Raw genomic sequence first — 21852 nt, 5'->3', positions numbered from 1 at the left:
AGACTTCACACCCAAAATGGTACAAAGAGACTGGGAAGGTCATTATGTAATGATAAAGGGGTCAGTCCCTCAAGAAGATAACAACAATTGTGAATATTTATGCATCCAACATCAGAGCACCTGAATATATAAAAGCAAAAACTAACAGAGCATAGAGGAGAAATAAACAGCAATTCAATAATAGTTGGTGTGTTAAAAGATCTCACTTTCAACAATGGATAAGATCAGTCAGAATCAATAAGGAAAGAGTGGACTGGATCTACATTATGGATCAAATGGCCCTAACACATTTACAAAACATTCTGCCTGACAGCAGCAGAATACACATTCTTCTCAAGTGCACATGGAACATTCTCTAGAACAGATCTTTCACTCACAAAACAAGTCTGAGCAAATTCAAGAAGCGTGAAAGTGTGTCAGGTATCTTCTCTGACCACATGGTATGGACCTGGAAATGAGCAGCAGGACGTAAACTGGAAACGTCATGAATGCACAGAAGTGAAAGAGCGCTCTCCTGAACAGCCAGCAGATCGAAGAAGAAGGTAAAGGGGAACTAAAAAGTGTCTTAAGATAAGCGAAAACGAAAACAACATACCAAAGCGTAAGGGGTGCAGCAAAAGCAGTTCTAACAGGGAAGTTCGTAGTAATAAAGGCCTATATTAAGAAACAAGAAAGATCTCAAACCACCTAACTCTATGCCTTAAAAAACTAGAAAAAGAAGAATAAACTGAAGCCACAATTAGCAGAAGGAAGGAAATAATAAAGATTAGAATGGAAATAAATGGAACAGAGTACAGGAAAAAGCAGCAGCAAAGATGAACAAAACAGAGCTATTTGAAAAGATAAACAAAACTGACAAACCTGTAGGTGGACTAGCCAAGGAAGAGAGGGCCCAGATCAACAAAATTATGAATGAAAATGGAGACATTACAGCTGATGCCACAGAAATACAAAGGATCGTAAGAGGCTACTATGAACAACTAGATGACAACAAACTGGACAACCTAGAAGAAACAAAAAAATTTCTTAGAAACATACAGCCTACCAAGACTGAATCAGGAAGAAATAGAATATCTTAACAGACCAATCGCTAGTAAGCAGATAGGATCAAACTTCTCAGCAAAGAAAAGCCCGGGAAGAGATGGCTTCACTGGTCAACTTTGCCAAACGTTTAAAGAAGAATTAATGCCAGTCTTTCTCAAACGCTTACAAAAACCTGAAAAGGAAGAAACCCTTCCAAATTCGCTTCACAAGGTCAGCATTACTCTGCTACCAAAGCCGGAAAAGGACACGACCAGGGGAAAAAAAAAAAAAACTGGGCCAAGATGCCTGATGAATACAGATGCAAACATTCTCAATAAAATAACAGGAAACCGCACTCAGCAGCACGTTAGAAGACTCATTCACTGTGACTGGGATGCAAGGATGGTTCAACACACACAAATCAATGTGATATAGCACATTAATAGAAAGAAAAGAAAAAATCACATGGTCATCTCAACAGAGAAAAAGCCTTTGACAAAATTCCACATCATTCATCATAAAAAATTCTTAACAAACTAGGTACAGGAAATCCTGCCATTTGCAACATGGATGGACCTTGAGGGCCTGACACTGGAGTGAAATAAGTTGAGAAAGACAAATATACTGGGTGATTTCACTTACAAGTGGAATCTAAAAATAAAAGTGATAACATAGAAAAAGAGTTCAGATTTGTGGTTAGAGGAGGTTGGGGAGGATATTGGATGCAGGTAGTCAAAACGTACAAACTTGCTGTTATATGATAAGTAACAGGGATATAATATACAAAATTATGACTGTAGATGACACTGCTGTGTGATATATGCACAAGTTGTTGAGAGAGGAAACCCTAAGAGTTCTCATCACAGAAAAAAAAAATTTTTTTTTGAATCTGTGAGATGATGGATGTGAACTACACATATGGTGGTAATCATTTCACAAAACATGTGAGTCAAATCATGATGCTATACACCTCTGACTGACACAGCACTGTTTATCAGCTACATCTCAATAAATGTGGGGAAAAACACAGAGGGGAAAGACTGATGTCTTGAAAGTGAACCCTGTCCAGCCAGGGGGGCAGGACTGGAAGCAGCGGTCCCTGCCTACTTATATTTTTAAAGGATGGTTGTACATTTTTATAAACTTTGTATCATTTAGAAGCAGCAGTCTGCAGATATTAAAGTTGTAGCATTAAAATACTCACCATTTTGAGATAAAAGGAAGGTTAGCCCTTTCCCCGGAGATTTAAAATTCATCTTGGAGGCTCTCCCGTCGCTTAGAGACATCTTGACCTTGGGCTTTTACATGTAAAAGAATCATAAAGCAAAATGTGGCTTCTGTGTTGTGGGCTAAAGCTAGTTTTATACATTATACATAATTAGAAAACTATTAATGAGACCGTTAGTTACTAATGAGGCTGACTGGACTGTTTTTAACCTGCATATCTGCCCTATTAAGGAAGTGAGTAACAGCTGTTGTGTCTACTGAAAGGCTCCCCCACCACTGCCCCCCGCCCAGAAGCCAAAGATTAGAACACCTCCCCTGGGCCTGCTGGGAAAGTGTTCATTAATCTGTTAATGTCTTTAACTGCCAGATACATGCTGTTTACTCCCACGTTTCTGATCTCACCCTTGAACTCCAGGCTGTCTCCAGCTGTCACTTGCTGTCACCACTTGGATGTCTAATCAGGCACCTTCAGTCTAATAGGTCCAAAACCAGCCCCTTAATTTTGCCCCCAAAACTCATCTCCGCAGACCCCCGTCTTCCCCTTGCAATAAACAGCAGCTCTGTCCTTCCGAAAATGCTCAGGCCGAAAATCTTAGAGTCATCTTTGCCTTCTCCCTTCCCTCTCAAACCCCAGAGCCTTCAAAATACCTCCAGATTATTCCCAGAGCTTCCTACGAATGTGTCAACAGCAAAGCCCTTGTGAGCCCACATCCAGCCCTCTGCTGGGGGCCCCAGCTCACTCAGCATGAGAGCCAGGCCCTTGCGACGGCCGGGTGCCCTCCCGGCTACTCCGTTCATCGTCCTGGGCCACCAGGCCACCATGCTCCCTGCCAGCAACCCAGACGTGCTCACGCCTCCGGGGCCTGTGCACGGGCTGAGACCCCGGTCTCATCCTCGCATCCCACAGCTGTCACTCTGCCAGAGGCCCTCCCCTCGCCGCCCCACCCTGTCCCTCCGTCTCCATCGTTGATCCCTCCGACGTGTAAACAAACAGCGCTGCAGAAACAGCCGTCCGTTTTGGAGCCAAAATGCCTGCGAACAAACCCCGCTCCCCCACTTACCAGGTCTGTGACGGTGGGCAACTTACTCGACCTCTCTGTGCCTTGGTTCCCACCTGGAGCCGTAGTGGCACCTACAGGTCATCTGGGCATGAAACGAGCTGACCCCTAGGCAGAGCACGGCCCCTGCCAAACACCCCCTGGGTGCCCACTCTTCTGTCCGTCCCATGTCACCACCTCCCTCTTCCCCACGGGTTTCTGGTCCCGCTGGGTCCCTGGCACACAGACGTGTCCTCGTCACACAGGGGGTGCCCAACAGTGGCTGACACTACAGCGTGGAGCTCGTTTTCCACGGAGCCGTAAATACCAACCTCTGATTTACTCATTTTGCCGATATCGAGCAAGAGGCCTAACTTGCTTGAAGCCGACTCGTTGCTGCCACACTGCACCTCAGACTCCGGGCTGGTCACTGCGCTTGCGCTCCTGTCCTGGGTGCTCTGGTCAAGCTCAAACACACAAGAGGGTCTCTGGTTTCCACGGAGACACACACACACACACACACACACAATGATTTTAAGGCAGTATAACTTGATACACTGTAAACGACACAAAGCGCATCACAAGGATGTGTTCTGGCATGTCTACGCCTGGGAAAGGGTCACCTGAGACAGAACGCACCCGTCACCCTGAGCTTCCGTGCCCCTTGGTGCCCCACCCTCTTCCCCCGTCCTCAGGCATCCAGTGCTTCCTGTCACCACAGCTCACTCTGCACTTGCCAGAATTTTAGACCACTGAAGGCACAGCAGTGTGCATCCTTCTCTGTCTGGCTTCCTTCCCCCAGCCTCATTGTTTTAATTCATCCATGTTGTTGTGCGTATCACGAGTTATTTCACCGCTGGCTCATCCTCCACTGCACAGTTGTCATCAGACTTGTTTATCCTGGTGGGTGTCGGAGGCCAGATTGAAAACCAGAAGCGAACTTGACTGGGTGGCTTCTAAGTGTCCCCTGACCGGAGTGTCCGTGCGTGCTTCCTGGGGCCTGTGCTGCTGCCACGAAACCATGGATGAGTTTAGGGTGGGTGACCATCCGTACGTGGGAAGCAGTGCTGAAGCTGAACCTGAAGCTCTCTCCAAGGCACATCCCAGGACTCGTGGTCAGAGCAGCTCCTTAGCAAACAGCAAGGATGTCCCTTGAGCAAGCAGCTCCAGGAAGCTGCCCAGCCGAGGATTTCCACTGGCCCCCAACGCTCTCCCTTGTGGCTCCAAAACAATGGCTCAGAAATCAGAAATCCTTCTAGCCCACGAACCTGAAACCCCGCTCGATCTGATCCAGCGGCCAGATCTTTCGGTAAGTGGCCCAGGGCGTCCCTGCTCCTCCGGAGGCCTCGCTGTGAAGCCCCAGGTCCGGACCTGCTCAGCACCCTGCACACACTCGGGAGCTGTTCTTGGCATCTGTGCCCTGGGACAGGCATTCCACTCTTGCAAACACGAGATCACATGATGAAACGTCTCGTCACAAAACACCTCAGATGCTGTGTGCCTTGTGGTCCAGCCAGTGGACACCCCCCCCCCCACCAGCGTTTGGGAAGGCACAGATCTCCACCATCGTGGCCAGGAGCCTGCTTCCTGGGTCATGACCCAGAAACACGTTCCCTAACTTAGAAAAGGACAATACACTCTTTTCAGAATGTGAAAAAAAAGTCTTAAATTTTTTCTTAAGTCTTGAGTTATTTCCTGAAGGGTTACAAAAGCCCCAGGGAGTTTTGATGACGGCTGAACCACTCCAGAATAAAACCACCCCTTACTCTGTAAATTCTAAGACGTTATCTGTTACCTGATTTGTCATCATGTAAGTGCTTCCAAATTTGTTTCCAGAGATGTCATCATTTGGAAAATTTAAACAGGATTTAGTCGTTTGGTCAGGAACAGAGATGTGTGCGAAGCATAACAGAGCTTCGAAGAATTCCAGGAAAACCAGCTGAAAGGTAAGAAAACATAAAGGGTCTCCCATTCACCCTGACCCACCTCGACGTGGACCAGCGACGAGTCTGAGCGTCCGGCTCGATTCCCCACGAAGTACCACGTCGTTCAGCACTCAAGCATCTTGGGTGCTCAGCAGTTTGCAATAGAACTAGAGCATTTAAAAGACCTACTGGGACGTTAAGTGCTCTTGTGAGGTTTGTAAGGCATTTTTCTCTTTGACAGAAACATTTTATTTATATTAGCTAAGTGAGGACCATCACTTTCAAAAGTTTTCCTTTTATGCTGAAAAACTAGAGGAAGTGGCATCTGTAAACCCAGGTGACAAGTGCAAGTGTTCCCCTCGGCCACCACGGCCCCACCGTCCGTGAGCGCCGACACGCGGGCCCACCTCTGCATGGGACGGCCTGCTCGGACTCGGACCGTCCCCCTGAGGTCGCTGTCAGGCCTGAACCCAGGGCCTTTGGAGTCTGAGCTGGAACAGGCCTCCTACTTTGACCAGAGGCTCCAGGCCGGCCTCTGCCTGCTCCCGGGGGTCTGTCCGGCATCCCTGCAGCCCAATGTCCTTGGCCCAGCAGTTTGCAGAGAACCGCCGGATGCTGGGTCAGGCTGGTAAAATGAGACATGTGCTTAGGACGAGAGGAGGTGGCTGGGATGTAGCTGTTACATTAACACACAGGCCAGTGAGTCCCTGTGCTACCCAGGGACCAGCTGTCGCTGCCTTGCGGTGACACTAACCATCCGTTAGCAATGTGCCCCACAGCAAGGGTTTCATTTGTTTTCTTATTAGCTGTTCTGCTTGTGTTCTTCCTGCATCTTTCTCTCCCGGGAGGGAGCGAACCTTCAAGAGACGCCAGACCACCTGGCCCCGGAGAGGTTCGTAAATGTCAGGTGAGTAGAGAGTTCCCTCAGATGTGCAGCTCTGGGCTGTTCTTTGTGTCCCAGCTTAGGATCTTGCCTGACAGCTTGAGAAGGTCAGCCTAAAGCTTTTGTTCAAGCTGAAGTCTGGATAAGAGGTCAACGAGGGAACTTCAACGACCAGGGTGGTGAAGGGGAACAGGGCGGGTGTGCCGGGGACAGCGCGGAGGCAGGTGCGACGCTGGTCCAGGGTTGATGCTGGAGAGGCTAAGCCCTCTGGAGATGCTGGGATCACGGGAACGTATTTTGTACGTACATCAGGAGGACATGAATTGCGGGGGCACATGTGGAAAGAGAAGACTGTTAGGGGTTGAATTGCATCTCCCCAAAAAAGCTGGAGTCCTAACCCCTAGTGTCCTCAGACTTACAGATAATCAAGTTATTAGGGTCGGCCCTAGTCAACATGACTGCTATTCTTTAAGAGGGAAATATGGATCCAGAGATAGAAGCACAGAGAGAAGACGCGAGAAGGCAATAGCCAAGGAGACAGGCCTGGAGCAGACCCTCTGCCAGCCTTCAGAAGGAGCCAACTCCGCCAACACCTTGATTTCTACCAGCCTTCCGAACTATGGGCAAGAAATAAGTTATTTAAGCCAGAAAATGGGGGTTGGGGGTTAACAAGTTCAATGTTCCGAGGTAGGTGTGTGGTGGGTGTGTTCAGGGAATAGCAGAGGCAGGTGTGACTCGGGTCAGACGTGGACCCAGAGGTGGGCGTGCTGGCACCACAGGTGCCAGTCCAGTCTTGGTCCCTGGTGTCCAAGGCAAAACCAACAGCCTGCATTGGATCTGTGCCATCTGTGCCACCTCTGTACAAACCTCAAGTTCAAAGTTGCTGTCAATTCCGTCATGCACGAAAGGATTATCCTCTGCTATGACCTCCACAAATTTGGTTGCTGTTAATTCTTTATTGATCATTTTAAAGTTCTGTAAAAGAAACAACCAGTCAAACCATAACAGCCGATAATTACAAACAGCTGTATATTTAGAACGTCAGTTTCTCTCCATACGACACCTTAAGGAGACGTTCTAGAAATGAATATCTTAAAAACTGAGCAGCATTCAGGATTAACATGGGTACTTACCTCTCTACTCCTCCCCTCATCCCTCTAAGACAACAGTCAGGATTCTTCATGGGCACAAATGTAGGACAGAAAGAATGGGAGAGCACATGACCCCGATGTGAGATAACTCAGTTCTCCAGGTGGGAGGGCACAGGGGCTGGCGGGCTTAGCGGAGCAGGGAACAGGGAGCCCCGGGGGGCAGGAGGCAAGTCACGTCCGGGAGGAACTCAGGAAGGAGGCACCTCTGAAAGCCACGCTCCGGGAAGACTCACAGGAAGTCTCGGTGAAGACCCTTTCCACATGGAAACTGAAAGCAGTGGGTTTACTGTCGACAGCGTTTGGCCCCCTGAAGTCACAGCGTGGCTGACCACGAGGATCAGGTTAAAGTGCACCTTGGCAGGGCCCTCCCTCCCCTCCGCCCTCAGAACTGCACAAACTGGGTTCGCATCCCCCAGGCAGGGCGTAGGAGAAATCCTCTCTTGGAAAATTGAACATTTGAGAGTAAAGATCTGACGAAAACCGACAGCTGGCTGAGGAGGAGAGAGCGGAGCTCGGTCGCTCCACAGCGAAACCCAACCTTTGACAAGTGCCACTCCATCCACAGGAGCTTCCCGTCGGCCACGGTCCTGTCTGTAGGTGGACAGACAAGGCTCACCACACGTTGTAGGGAAAGCCTTAATATAACAGCCAGAGAACAGAACCAGCAGGGGTTGGGGGGGAGACCAGGACTTGGAGGGAACAGGAGCAATGTGAAGAGCAGAGAAGAAAGTTCCATTTAGCGCCCCCTCCCCCAAATCTTTCACTTCTTCAGTGGCTTCCAGTAAATCTCAGAGTCTCACAACATACTCAAATGTTCAGGTTTCAGCAGAAAATCACTGACTCATGATGCCAAGAACCAGGAAGATCTCAAACTGAGATGCTGCATGAACAAAGATGCCAACACCAAGATGACAGAGATCATAGAATGAACAAAGATTTTAATTAAAATGCCATTATAAACATGCTTGTAACAAACAGGGAAAAAGGAGACTCAACAAATGAATAGAAGAAATATGGAGCCAAATGGAAATTTTAGAGCTGAAAACTGTAATAATTAAACTAAAAACTCAATAGATGGGCCCAACAGCATAAAGAAAGGGACAGGAAAAAGAATCAGTGAACTTGAAAATGGAATAATAGGGGGGAGGGTATACCTCAGTGGTACAGCATGTGCTTAGCATGAATGAGGTCCTGAGTTCAATCCCCAGTACCTCCTCTAAAAATAAAAAACAAACCTAATTACCTCCCCCCACCACTGAAATAAAATAATTAAATAATACAATAATAAATAATTTTTAAAAAAAGAAAATGGAATAATAGAAATTATCCAGTCTGAACAACAGAGGAAAATTACACTGAAAAAAATTAAACAGAGATCCAGAGACCTGTGGGCCTATAATAAAAGATCTAACATTAATGTTATCAGAGTCACAGAGGGAAACGAGAGAGAAGGTGGGGTTGAAAAAGTACATGAATAAATAATGGCTGAAACCTTCTTAAACTTGGTAAAAACACAAACCTACAGACCTAAGAATTTGAATGCACCCCACACAGGATAAACCCAAAGAAATTCACATCAAGTTATATCATAGTCAAACTTCTGAAAACTAAAGATGAAGGGAAAAATCTTGAAAGAAGTGTTAGTGAAACAACACCTTCCTACAGTGGAAAACATTCACATGACAGCAGACTTCTCCTCAGGAACCATGGGGACCAGAAGAGAGTGGCACCACGTTGTTTAAGCCGTGAGGGAGGACTACCAACTCAGAAGCCTCTAGCCAGGAAAATACCCTTCAGGCATGAAGGGCAATTCAAGACATTCTCAGATGAAGGCAAACTAAGAATTTGTTGCTAGCAGACCTACCTTAAAAGGATGGCTGAAGGAAGTTGTCTAAATAGAAAGGAAAAGATAAAGAATCTAGGAACTTCAGGAAGGAAGGAAGAACAAGGTAAGCAAAAATATGGGCAAGTACAATATACTCTCCTTTTCCTCTTGAGTTTCACAAATTGTGTTCGGCAGTTGAAGCAAACACAACTTGTAATTATAGCACTGTTGGATGTGGTTCTAAATAAATGTAGAGGAAATACCAATTATATTATAAATGGTAGGGTGTAAAGAGATGTAAAGCAAAGTAAGGTTTCTATACTCCACTCAAATTTATCAAATGATGACACTGTCAGACTCATAAGTCTAATATATTTATAGGTAAATACTCAAAAAAAACATTATTAGATCAATCAAAATGAAAATTCTAAAAAATAAGTAACCCACAGGAAGGAAAAGCAAACAGAAACAGGGAGAACAAACAAAACAAAAATTTAAATGACAAATTTACACCTAACATATAAATTACATGAAATGTACATGGTCTAAACATGCCAATTAAAAGACAGATATTGGCAGCTATTGTTGGTGGGACTGTAAAATGGTCCAGCCACTCTGAAAAATTTGGCAGTTTTTTTAAATTAAGTAACTACTCACTCTCTAATTCAACAATTGCAATCTAGGCATTTATCCCAGAGAAATCAAAATTTGTCCACAGAAAATCTTGTACAGTTCATATTATCTTTTTTTAATTTATTTTTTTGTTTTTGTTTTTTTCTTTTTTCTTTTTTTTTTCTGTTCATACTATTGTTATTCATTACAGCCAGAAATTGTAAATAAACCAAATGTCCATGGATTAGATGGATAAATAAATCATTGTGGTATATCCATCACATGGAATACTATACAGCAGCAACAAAGAACAAACTATTCACACATACAACAACATGGATGAATCTCAAAATAATTATGCTGAAAGAAGCTACACAGAGAAAACAGAGAAAAGAGATACAGAGGATACAGCATTATAAAGTCTAAAATATTTGAGCTAGCATCCCAGAGTGAAAAAATGGTTCTGAAGCAATGGTTAAAGAAGTAATAGTGGAATTTTTTTCAAAACTGATAAACAACATCAATCCATAGATTCAAGGTAACAGGTGCCAAGTTGAAGAGATTCTTACTGGCCAAATATGGGACTGTTTGACCAGGGGGCTTGGGGTGGGTTGGGCTGGAGGAAAGACTGCAATGGATTCAAACACATCATGTGTATAATGATATTTTCAACAGCTCATTAGTCACCTTTGAAGAATTGCTAGGATATCAACTCATTATTCTGAGAATTAATAAAGGGGAAAACTGAGCATTTATCCTTCTTTTCCTGTGTATTTCAGAGTAATTAAATAGCCAATAAAATAAACTTGTTCTTTAAGTGGGTTTCACAGCTAATAAGTGCAGGCGGCATGACAGAATTAAAAAATTACTCCTGGGGGACTCTTAAGGAAGTAATGTAGTTAGTTATGACTATCAGGGCTGCTCAAACCAACAGTGAAAGGCTGATGGGGAACGCTGTAATGGAAGGACCCTGCTGACACCATGCGCCCCACCGGTCAGTCTCAGCCTCACTGCTGCATGCATCCCTGCTGCGACACGACAGGAATTAACCAGAACCACCCTGAGCCTTGTCCGAAAAAAACAAAACAAGGCAAACCCTGAACCTCATCACACCTATTCTAACGACCACTTTCATGGAATTATGCGGGGAAAAGGAACACCTGTCATCAGCCCTCGGAGGACGCAGCCAGCCAAAACCAGATGTCTGAGCAATCAACCTACAGGGACAAAGGGCCTCATCTCTTCAATAATAAGGGATCACAAAGAAGGGGGAAAGTGAATAAAAAACTGTATAATATTCCATCTAAAAAGAAAATCATATACTTTAAAAACACTTTTCCTATTGATACTAACTTTTTGTATATATATGACATTTAAATTTTTTCAATCAGGTTTTCATATATATATATATATATATATATATATATATATATATATATAGTGCTATATATATAGCACGTAAGACTTTTAAAATCACTCTATCCCTTATTAGTACTCAATTCTTTTAGTTTTCTCATTGATTTTCCCACAAGTATAAATTAAAAGTATCATGAAAGAAAAACTACAGGAGTATGAGAATATCCTATAAATTAGATGTTCTCACTGTTTTCTAAACTGACAACTATTTTAAATTACTTTTTTGATGAATAATAGTTTTTTAAGTGGCATTCATCCCCCCCATCTTCCTTTAAATGACAAGATCTGCATGAGTGAAGATGCGGGAGGCCTGCCGCCCCTGCATCTCCCCTCACCAGGAAGCGCGCTGGGCAGGGGGTCCTCCTGTCTCTCTTCCTGCCACTGTCACAGACCACTGGAAGTTCCCTCTTGTGCTGATGGCTATGAAAGTTCATCCCAGACCTCCACCTCGTTCGTTGCATATCATAGCCAGACTACTCTGCCTTTCCTAAGTTAAAATCAAAATGCCTGTGACTATCAAACAGGTATCCGCCATGAGTGGTCACCTTCAGCATCCAGAGGAAGTGTCTCATCTTCATGGTCAGCTCGTAGGGAGGAGCTGCACTGGGTCTGCAGTAAACTGTATAGATCTCCCAGCACTTATCAATGTAATTCATTGAATAGAGCGTCCGCTGCACCTCACAGAATAAGTGGCCTAAAAAGGTAATGAAAAAATACATCATTCCAGTGGGGAGTGGATAGCTCAAATGGTAAAGCACATGCTTAGCATGCATGAGGTCCTGGGTTCAATCCCCAGTACTTCTTCTAAAAAATAAGTAAGCCTGATTACCTTCCCCCCAGGAAAAAAATTTTTAAAAAAGAAAAATATATCATTTCAAAAATGATTACAGAACTGTATCTTGGAAAGAATGATGTGAAGGTAAGCCTATTGGTTTTGTATTTACCTTTGACGTGGCAGGCATTTGGATGAATGTTCTCAGTCATCAGTTTTGTAAAACACAGAAAGAGCAATGGGCTTCTGTTCCTGTGATTAAAAAGATATCAGAACCACTTCTCCCTCCAAGAGCAGGAAACTAATTCCTCCCTCCTTCAGGGTGGACTTAGTAATTGGCTTCTAACAAGCATAGTATAGAAAAGGGGAAAAGAGTAAGTTTGCCACAGAGAAACCTGGCTGACACCGCTTTGACCTAGTGATCAGGGTTAACGCCACCAGTAATGATACAGATCGATGTCACTCACCCCTGATTTGATGATATTCTTCCTCCAAACCCATAACCTCAGTGTAATGATGAGAAAAATCAGTAAACCAAAATCAAGGGACATTTACAAAATAACTGACCAATATTCTTCAAAAGTTTCGAGGTCATAAAAGACAAGGAAACTGTCGCAGGTTCTAGGGGACCAAGGAAATAATTAAATGCAAGATGGGATTTCTGGACTCGATCTTGGAACAGAAAAGGGACATCAGTGGAAAACCTCGGGAAATCCCAGTGAGATCTGTCACTTAGGTAATGGTGTTGTAGCAATGTTAAGTCCTTAATTTGGGTAAATGTGCCCTGGTTGTTTAAGATGTTATCATTAGGGGATGCGTGGGTATTTAGGTATTCTGTGTACTAACTTGGCAAAATCCTGTAAATCCAAAATTATTTCAAAAGAAAGTGTTTTTTGTGGGGGGAGAGGGTATAGCTCGGTAGAGCGCATGCTTAGCATGCACGAGGTCCTGGGTTCAGTCCCCAGTGCCTCCATTAATAAATTAATAAATAAATAGCCCTAATTACTCTCTTCCCCCCAAAAAAGTTGTAGGTTTGTTTTTTTCGTTTTTTTTGAAAAAGATACAATATCAATTTTGCCCTGAGAAAGAGGGGAAATTCTGGTCTAAGGAAGAGTTGGTTGTGACTATTTCTAAACAAAACCTTGAGGGTTATTTGCAGAAATGAAACATGACCCACATCTGAAGGGTTTTCACATTTTTAATCTGGTTTCTTACGAGGTTTTTTTGTGGTTAATGTTTGTGGGAAAGTTACGTCTAACCTTTTATCTCAAGAGTGTGAAAAATAATCATGAATGTCAGAGAAAAGAGGACAGCATTGTGACCATCACAATGGTTACCTCAGCCCGCATCCCCTCGCGGGGCCCAGGCGGAGTACCTACTGGTATTCTTTGTGATGAATGTGGAACGCCAACTGCAGGAGAGAATTCAGAAATGTCCTCAGAAGTATTGTTGTAAATGGAGAATGAATTTCTTCAACTGGTATGTCATTATTGGCTATAATAAGAAAAGAGGAGAGGACGCCCAGTAGTTTCTAGAACTTTCTATCTCATTTGCTTCCTGGCACACAAGCCAAAGAACTGAATACAGCAGAGTACTGTTTTCCTCCCCAGAGGACACTGTAACAGTAGGTAAGCATCCACCTAAAAATTAACTTCCGCAAGAAAGGTCTCCATCTGGTCGCTTTTCAATAAACAGACGAGGTCCCTTGTCCCAGTGTTTTTCAAAGTGATCTGAGCCACAATCTGATTAATCCTGCTAATCTTAAATGAGCTTCAAACACTTAAATTTGAAATAAATTGGTGTGTGTTCTAGTATTTTATTTTTTAAGTAGATGACTTGAGACCCTCAGTCCTGCCTCCCAGAATTCGGCTGAAAGGAGTAAAATCTTCAAAGTTGTTCAACTTGTATTGCATGACTTTTAAACTGGAAACCAAGACCACACCCGAGATTATCTAAAGCCTTTCCCAAACCTTCCCTGATCCTCTCGGCTTCTGACCTGACAATGTGGTGTTTGGGTTTTTTTCACAATAGATCAGGGGTAGGCAAACCTCTCTGTAAAGAGCCAGATGGTAAATATTTTAGGCTTTGTGAGCCAGGCAGGCTCTGCCACAACCACTCAGCTCCCAGGCTGTGGGACAAAAGCAGCCACAGGCAAGACGTAAAAACATGAGCACGGCTGTGTTCCAATAAAACTTTATTTACAAGAACAGGCGGCGGGCGGGATTTGGCCCACGAGTCTACTTTGCTGACCTGCTACAGGCGGTCTTTTTACTGTTGCTGTTGTTTCACGAGATCGTCCCTCACTTTGGGAACAAGACTGTATTTTGATTTCTAGGATACTCTCCCAGCATCTGCCCTCCTCACTCCCTCAGCATTTTTGACTGGTTTCATGGTGATGGGGTGTCATACTGCTCTTTAAGCCAAAAGGTGTGGGGAAGCTGGGGTACTCACCACTCAGTACCCTGTCCATATCAGCAAGGGTTATTTTATGGTGATGAAATTTGCAATCTTTCAGAAACCTCCAGAAGTGAAGCTTTGTCATCAGAAAGGTGTTATCCAGGGAGCAGCTACATCCTAGGCTGCTGTAAAAGCTATAGATTCTTCTTAACTCAGTGATATTTCTTAAGATAGCATATTCTACCTGAAAAGAGAAAACCATACGTATCTTAATGTCACCTAACAAGAAAAAAAGGAAACTTCTTTTCTAAATTAAATGAGGTAACACACGCAATAGCATTTACCTCTTACCCCTGTAAGGGCTCAATAGATGTCATATTCTCCCCACCACCCTCAGGTCAAGAGAATGGAATTTCTGATTAACAGTAAAAAGATGTGCTGTTAGACTCAGAGACACAGAAAACAAACGTGGTTCCCAGGGGGGTAAGGGGGTAGGAAGGGATAAATTGGGAATTCGAGGTGTGCAGATACCAACTACTATATATAAAATAAACAAGTTGCTACTGTATAGCACACGGAACTATATTCAATATCTTACAGTGACCTGTAATGAAAAAGAATATGAAAAGGAATATAGGTTTGTACATGTATGACTGAAGCATTAAGCTGTACACCAGAAACTGACACAACAGTGTAAACTGCCTATACGTCAATAAAAAAAAAAAAAGAGGTGGAGGGTACAGCTGAGTGGCAGAGTGCACCCTTAGCACCCACAAGGTTCTGCGTTCAACCCCTAGTGCCTCCATTAAATAAATAAATAAATAAACCTAATTACCCCCACAATAAATAAAAACCAAAACCTTTAAATTAAAAAAAAACTGATGTTAAAAACAAATAAATAAAAAGATATTATGCTAAAAGGAAAAAGAGACGCTGTTACTTTCATACTACTGTGACATCATCCTATCTGAACGGCAGCAATAAAATTCTCTTGTCTACAGATCAATACCCTTCATGGACACAAACACAAAAACCCTCGACAAGATACTAGCAAACTGAGTGCAGCAATCGATAAAAAGAATAATACATCAACACAAGCGGGGTTCATCCTGCAACTGCAAAGCTGGTTCAGCATCTGAAAACTCAGTGTAATCCATCCCAGGGAGAGGCTGGAGAAGAAAAACCACACGACCTACCAATGCGTTTGACAGAATTTAGCATCCAATCATGATAAACGCCCTTAGCAAATCAGGGATAGAAAGGAACTCCTTAACCTGATCAACGGCTACACAAAAACATACAACACCCCCTTAATGCTACGTCTCTGAAATAGGCGGTATGCACATTCATTGCTTTACTCACCTCCCTCTGTCCCCATCACCTTCTAGTATTTTCCCTGGGCCCTCAATGGCCTTAAGCTGCCCCCAGATTCCTCAGACATGCAGCCCAGCAGCCTACACAGTGTCCTGTTCTCCAAAACCTCGTGCCCCACATGTCCCCCTCCCAAAGGAAAAATTCAGAAAATGTGGATGAACAGAATTTGGATCCGCACGGAGACAGGAAAGTCCCAGCTGGGCAGCTGCATCAGGCACCTGTCACTCTCAACATTAACTCCTGCTTTTTACAATTCAATTCAGTGGGATAAACATGTATCGTCTGCCTTACCTAAAGCATTGCTCCAAAGCAGAACACAGAATTTTCTTCTGGAGGCTTAAAATCTAGTGAAGAACGCAAGATGTAGACACAGGAAGGAAGTCTCGTGACAGAACAGAGCTGTGGAGGAAGGGGAGATGGATTCAAGGAAGAAGCCCCCACAGGGCGCTGTACTTGAACTGAGCCTTGGAGGATGGAAAAATGAGCCAGGATTGGTGGGAGCCGGCCCCCAAGTGGTGGTCGGGCCAGGAAGTGGACGGGATGGGCTGGTCCAAGGATGCCGGTGGGGCTGTGTGACCTGGAGCAAGGCTGTCACCTTGCTCTCTCCGCAGGCTCCCTCAAGTGCAAAGTGAATCAACCACAGTTCCAGCCCGAGGCTGCGGGTGGGGTTTGGAGAAGTGAAGGCTTCAGACCCACTCCTGGAGCTCAGGGCTCCATTTCCATGTGCCTGGTCAGGAGGGGGGGGCGCCGACGGGGCCAGGTCGGAAAGAGATGGGCTGACAGCAGAGCCTAGAAAGCCCTGAAACCAGGAACATGGAATTAACAGCAACGGCAGCTGTCTGGATGAGAGAGGATCTCTCTCGAAGGCTGCAGGCTTGTGTGAGCTTGTCTGGACTGAAACACCAGTAAATGCAGAACCCCTGCTCAAAAAAATGATACCCACATTTTGACAAAATGTCCAGTAGAAGACAATAAATACATATGACCGCAAGAAAACAGTGGATAAACCTAAACTGAGGGACATTCTTCAGGAATAATAATAATTCTTCCTCTGCAAAAGTCTCAAAGTCACGAAAGACATGGCAAGACGGAGGAGCTGTCACAGTTTGGAGGACATTAAAGGGACATTTGACGACTCCGTGCAGTGTGGAATCCCAGGACAGGAAAGGAGAATTATAAAATATTATATGGTCATTAAACATTTTTAAAGGTATTCCTGAAGTGTGGGATTACAGGATTCTTTCGATTTCTATGTCCTTTCTCTACAATGTTTGGATTTTCTGTAGAAGCACGTGCTGTTTTTCTAATTACAAAGCAGTCAAGATATATTTTTTAAAACACAGATTTTTTTAAGACCTATATGTTTTGACATAGAAAGAACTCCAAAGTGGAAAATGAATCAGACAGATAATGTGATCTCTTCTGTTTTGGTAAATCAATATAAATGTTTGTTCATCTCAAAATCACATCGTAAAAGAGTATTTAATGGCACTGAGTAGCTATCGTTAAGCTCCACACGAAAATAGAGATTGTATTAACAGAAGGAACCATTTCGAGACAGAATGCACAGAAAAAACTGGGAACATGCTCACAAGATTTTGTCTGGGTGGAGGTTTTCTTTCTTATCTGCATTTTCTAAATTTTCTACAGGTGCTGAGTATTACTTTCGTAACTGGAAAAAGTGGTAAAGATTCCTATTTTTAACAAGAATCTTGCAGCAGATGGAGTGAGTGATACTAGAGGCCTGATTTACAGTGTTGGCCAAGGGGACAGAAATGGGGAGGGTGGGGGATGGGCAGTCATCACTTCTAAGGCCCAAAGAACTAGGGGCCAGAGGAGGCAGCGATGAGGAAGGGAAAGGGGGCAAAGATGCTTTGTAGTTTTGAGGTACTGCTGGTCCTCCTATCGCAAACAACATCCTCAAAAACAGTTTCATCAAAGAATCATACCAAGCCCCCCCGACCCCGTCAAAGCCGGGGGACATGATACTCAGGTGTAAACTGGTGGCAGTGATTTGACAGATGCTGATCAAACGTGGTCCAGCTACACATAATTTTTTCCATCTCTAAGTATTTCTAGATTTCTAATAATCTCTAAATTTCTGAAATTCTTTTGAATCCCAGCAGCCCATAACACACAGCAGAACAAATGACCTACAGAGCAGGGTGGCCACAGCCCTGGTCTTCAGACCAAGGGGGCTGTGATGGTGACTTGATTCTACGGGCTCTGGGTAATTCACTGAATCCCCCGATCTGGGCTTCCGTGTTCTCAGGGAGCCTGCTCACCCACAGGGTTGCCTCGTAAATTCAACAGGATGACATAATCAGAGCATCTCATGGGCGTTTAAAGAGACAATACATGACTGCAGTCATCAACTGTGTCTTCCCAGGACCATGGAGAGTCTGCTAATGTTCAAGCCTAAAATACACGTTTCTAACAACACAGAAGGCTTTTACCTGCTTCTTTTCTTCTGACTGGTCTCTCTCAGGGAACATGTTCAGCACCAAGCTGAGATCCAGCTCAATGCTCAATCCTAACACGGAACTGCTTTCACTGCCATCAAGCTTTCTGATGATTTCTAGCAAATGAGGGAGAACATAGGGGGTACTTGTGAAAAGCAATGTTAAAATGTTTCAACGTTATGTTAAAATAATTTTCCACAGAAGTGTGATATAAAAGTATTCAAAAACCTATAAGAAATCAGTAGCACCCAGGAAACGTCCATTTCCTGAAATACTAGGTGCATCTGTGATGACGAGAGATCGTGGATGTGATACTTGATTTGCCTTCAGCTGACAGGTGGACGCTCCCTACCGGTGCTGATGGAGGATCCGAGGGACTGGCTCCTGAGGGCAGGTTCTGAAGGCAGGTCCGGGTAACTTATCAATTCACCTTCAAGATCTGGAAACTCCGCTATGTGGTCATTGCAAAACGGACCATCATACACACGCCCATTCTTGAAAGTTAACCGGCCCTGCAGATAGAAAGGTAGCTTTTTGTACCTTAGGAAAATCCTTCTTAGGAAACCATTGGTAAATGTACATCAGTACTTTTTCAAGGGTTTGGAGGCTTTGGTTTGTTAAGATCTGTGCTGAGTCCACATAGAATCAGGCTCCTGGGGTCTCAGGTCACCATGTAAATCCTCGCTCCTCCTCCCAATTCCCCTTCTCTTCTCCTCCTCTCCTCTATCTGCCCCACAATCTCTCCCCAACTTTAAGCACCCCAAGATCACAGAGTGTGGCTTATTAAATATGCTAGTGGCCAGCAGAGTGCCTGTCACAGAATGGGGACTTTCTTGACATTTGTCAAACCCAGGCCAATAGTCAGTCTGACTCAGAGGTGGGCAAATGACCCAATTCAGCTCAGTGAAACTAAGGGCATTCGTGGGAAACTTCTCTGTAAAGAGTTTCTCCTCTCCCTCTACTTAGTGTGGTATGTAGGTGTGAAGCCTGGAACCACAGCAGCCACCTTACAGTCATGAGGGAGGGGCAGCATAAGAGTGAAGCTGACATGATATGAGACATGGATAGATGGAAGAGAGACCCTGACATCACTGAGCTGCTGAATCAAACCAGCCCTGAAACCCACATTATTCTTTATCATTTATGGAAGATTAAGCTAGATTTTGTTACTTGCAAACAAAAGCACTGCAACATGTGCACACGCACACACACACGCAATACAAACTAATAAAGAACCTCTAAATATACAGAAAATTGATGATGCATTGGAAATTATTTTAAATTGTATGTAAGCATCTTAACAAAAGCTAACCTATGCAAAAATGGATGGTGAATTTTACTAGGTAGAGAAGGACACACCTTTACATTATCTTTAAAATGTAATCTTCCCAGGTCTGGACTCACCATGCCATGTTTTTTGTTGGAAACCCATTCTCCTTCATACATGGCTCCACTGGCATAATAAAACTTCCCATGGCCGTGACGGGCCCCCTTTACAAACTCTCCTATGTATTCATTTCTCAAAGGATACTGGGAGTAGGGGATTCTCTTTAGAAACCATGTGTGTGTTCCAAAGCCATTCTGAAAAGAAAGCAAATTCCCATGAGACTTGCTTAGACTGTTTCCTCTGTTAACCTGAATCCACTTAAAATTACGTACGGATCAGACACAGGACTCGTGTGAAGGGGCAAAGAGCCTGGACACTGGAGTCACACAGACTTGGGTTCAGTCTCAGCTCGGCTACTTCCTAACCAGCCTTCTGACCTAAGGCTAATTAGGTGAGTAGAGCACGTACTGAGCATACACGAGGCCCTGGGTTCAGTCCCCAGTACCTCCTTAAAAAAAATAATGTATATAAAGTGACTGGCTTAATATTGATTATTTTAATTATTATTTTAAATTTTATTTATTTTTAACATCCAGATTGATAAAAATATCCCCTCCTCAATCCCACTTTCCAGAGGTAACCACTAGCTGGGTTTGAAAAACCACTGCTGTTTTCCCCAGGCATAGTCATACTAAATCAACATATTATATGCAAACATAAATACATACACAATTTTTTGAACAATGGAATGCCCTATATATATATCATTCTATAACTTCTGAGTATATAGTGAAAATAACAGAGCGCTGGGAATCAAATAAATATTTGTACACGCGTGTTCAGAGCAGCAGCATTTGCAATATCCAAAAGGTGGAAGCAACCGAAGTGTCCACTGAGGAATAAATGGATAAACAAAATGTGGTCTGTCCATACAGTGGAATATTATTCAGCCTTAAAAAGGAAGGGAATTCTGACACCTGCAAAGGATGGATGTACCTTGAGGACATTATACTAAGTGAAAGGAGCCAGTCATGAAAGGCTAAATACTGTATGATTCCACTCTGATAAGGTACCTGGAGGAGTCAAATTCACAGAGACAGAAAGTAGAATGGTGGTTGCCAAGGGCCGAGGGAGACAGAAGTGGGGAGTTACTGTTCAATAGCTACAGAGTCTCAGTTTCGCAAAATGAAAAGAGTTCCGTGGATGGACAGTGGTGATGGCTGCCCAACAGCATGAATGTACTTAACACTGTACTGTCTACATTTAAAAATGGTTCAGATGGGATATGTATTTTACTACTATTAAAACTTAAAAGAAGAAGAGGAAGTGGACTGGCTATACTCATATCAGAAAAAGTAGACTTCAGAGGAATAAAAGTCATCAGGGTTAAAAGAGCATCATTATAAAATGATAAAAAGGGTTGGCCAACTCACCAAGAAGGCATAACAATCCTAAAGGTGTATACACACACCAACAGAGCATCAAGGCAGACGGGGCAAAGACTGACAGATCTGAGAGGAGAAACAGGCACGCCTACAGTCACATTTGGACGCGTCAGCACTCCTGTCGCCTCAGAAATGGGGAGAAAAAGTAGACAGAAAATGAGCAATGATGCAGAAAACCTGAGCAACACTACCAACCATCCTGACCTGCCCGGCATCTATAGAAAACTTCACTCAACCGAAGCAGAAATACATGTGACGTTCACCAAGACAGACCAAGATGAACACCAACGGGTTGAAAAGAAATGCAATCAGACAGAGTATGTTCTCTGACCACAGTGGAATTAAACAAACAAAAAACAGAAACATATCTGGGAAAATGCCTAAATAGTTGGAAATTAAACAACATACTTCAAAATAATTTATAAGACAAAGAGGAAGTCATGGGGAAATTAGAAAATATTTTGAAATGAACAAAAAATAAAACATAATATATAAAAATCAGTGGAATACAGACAAAGCAGTGCTAAGGGGAAAAACTGTAGTATTAAATGTTTACAATAGAAAAGAAGAATCATCTCAAATCGATACAGCATCAATTTAATTCTAGGAAAAGAGCAAATTAAACCCAAAGCACGAAGGAGGAAAGTAACAACAAAGAGCAAGTATCAACTGAATTGAAAACTGAGAAACATCAGAGAAAACAAAACATGAGAGGAGCTACAACCAGCTGCACGGTACCTGGACGCCCCTATCCCACTGGCCGGTGTACTCTTCGTTGGTGATCAGCCACCTCATCCTGCCCTCCCCGTGCCGCACGTTGTTTTCCCACTGTCCTTCATAGATGTTTCCAGATTTGTAACTAGGACCAACCCCCCCCCCAAAAAAAAACAATTAAGAACAGTTATCTCATATATAACATTTAATTGTTTTTTAAGATTTTGTTTTTGGGGCTGAGGTAACCAGGTTTGTTCTTTTC

General features: G+C 43.6%; 1 protein-coding gene across 6 annotated transcripts in view; it reads right to left on the bottom strand.

The window, feature by feature from the left end:
- RSPH10B (radial spoke head 10 homolog B) overlaps positions 1–21852 on the bottom strand; it is a 39648-nt gene that overhangs the window by 5953 nt on the left and 11843 nt on the right. For 4 of the 6 annotated variants that reach the window (XM_045503795.2, XM_045503784.2, XM_074345628.1 and 1 more), the window contains 12 exons: positions 21615–21735; positions 19509–19685; positions 18457–18616; positions 18099–18220; positions 14323–14512; positions 13251–13365; positions 12044–12123; positions 11645–11793; positions 6963–7070; positions 5083–5226; positions 3620–3775; positions 2228–2321 (listed from right to left, as the gene is read on the bottom strand). In XM_045503795.2, the coding sequence (XP_045359751.2) occupies positions 2228–2321; positions 3620–3775; positions 5083–5226; positions 6963–7070; positions 11645–11793; positions 12044–12123; positions 13251–13365; positions 14323–14512; positions 18099–18220; positions 18457–18616; positions 19509–19685; positions 21615–21735 (1616 nt within the window). The remainder of the gene's footprint in view (positions 1–2227; positions 2322–3619; positions 3776–5082; positions 5227–6962; positions 7071–11644; positions 11794–12043; positions 12124–13250; positions 13366–14322; positions 14513–18098; positions 18221–18456; positions 18617–19508; positions 19686–21614; positions 21736–21852) is intronic. The other 2 variants (XM_045503789.2, XM_010965687.3) reach the window with 2 other exon arrangements.

The sequence above is a fragment of the Camelus bactrianus genome, chromosome 18 (assembly GCF_048773025.1).
Source record: "Camelus bactrianus isolate YW-2024 breed Bactrian camel chromosome 18, ASM4877302v1, whole genome shotgun sequence".
NCBI lineage: Eukaryota > Metazoa > Chordata > Mammalia > Artiodactyla > Camelidae > Camelus > Camelus bactrianus.
The sequence above is the reverse complement of the archived record's forward strand: the minus strand, read 5'-3'. Positions and strand labels throughout refer to the sequence as shown.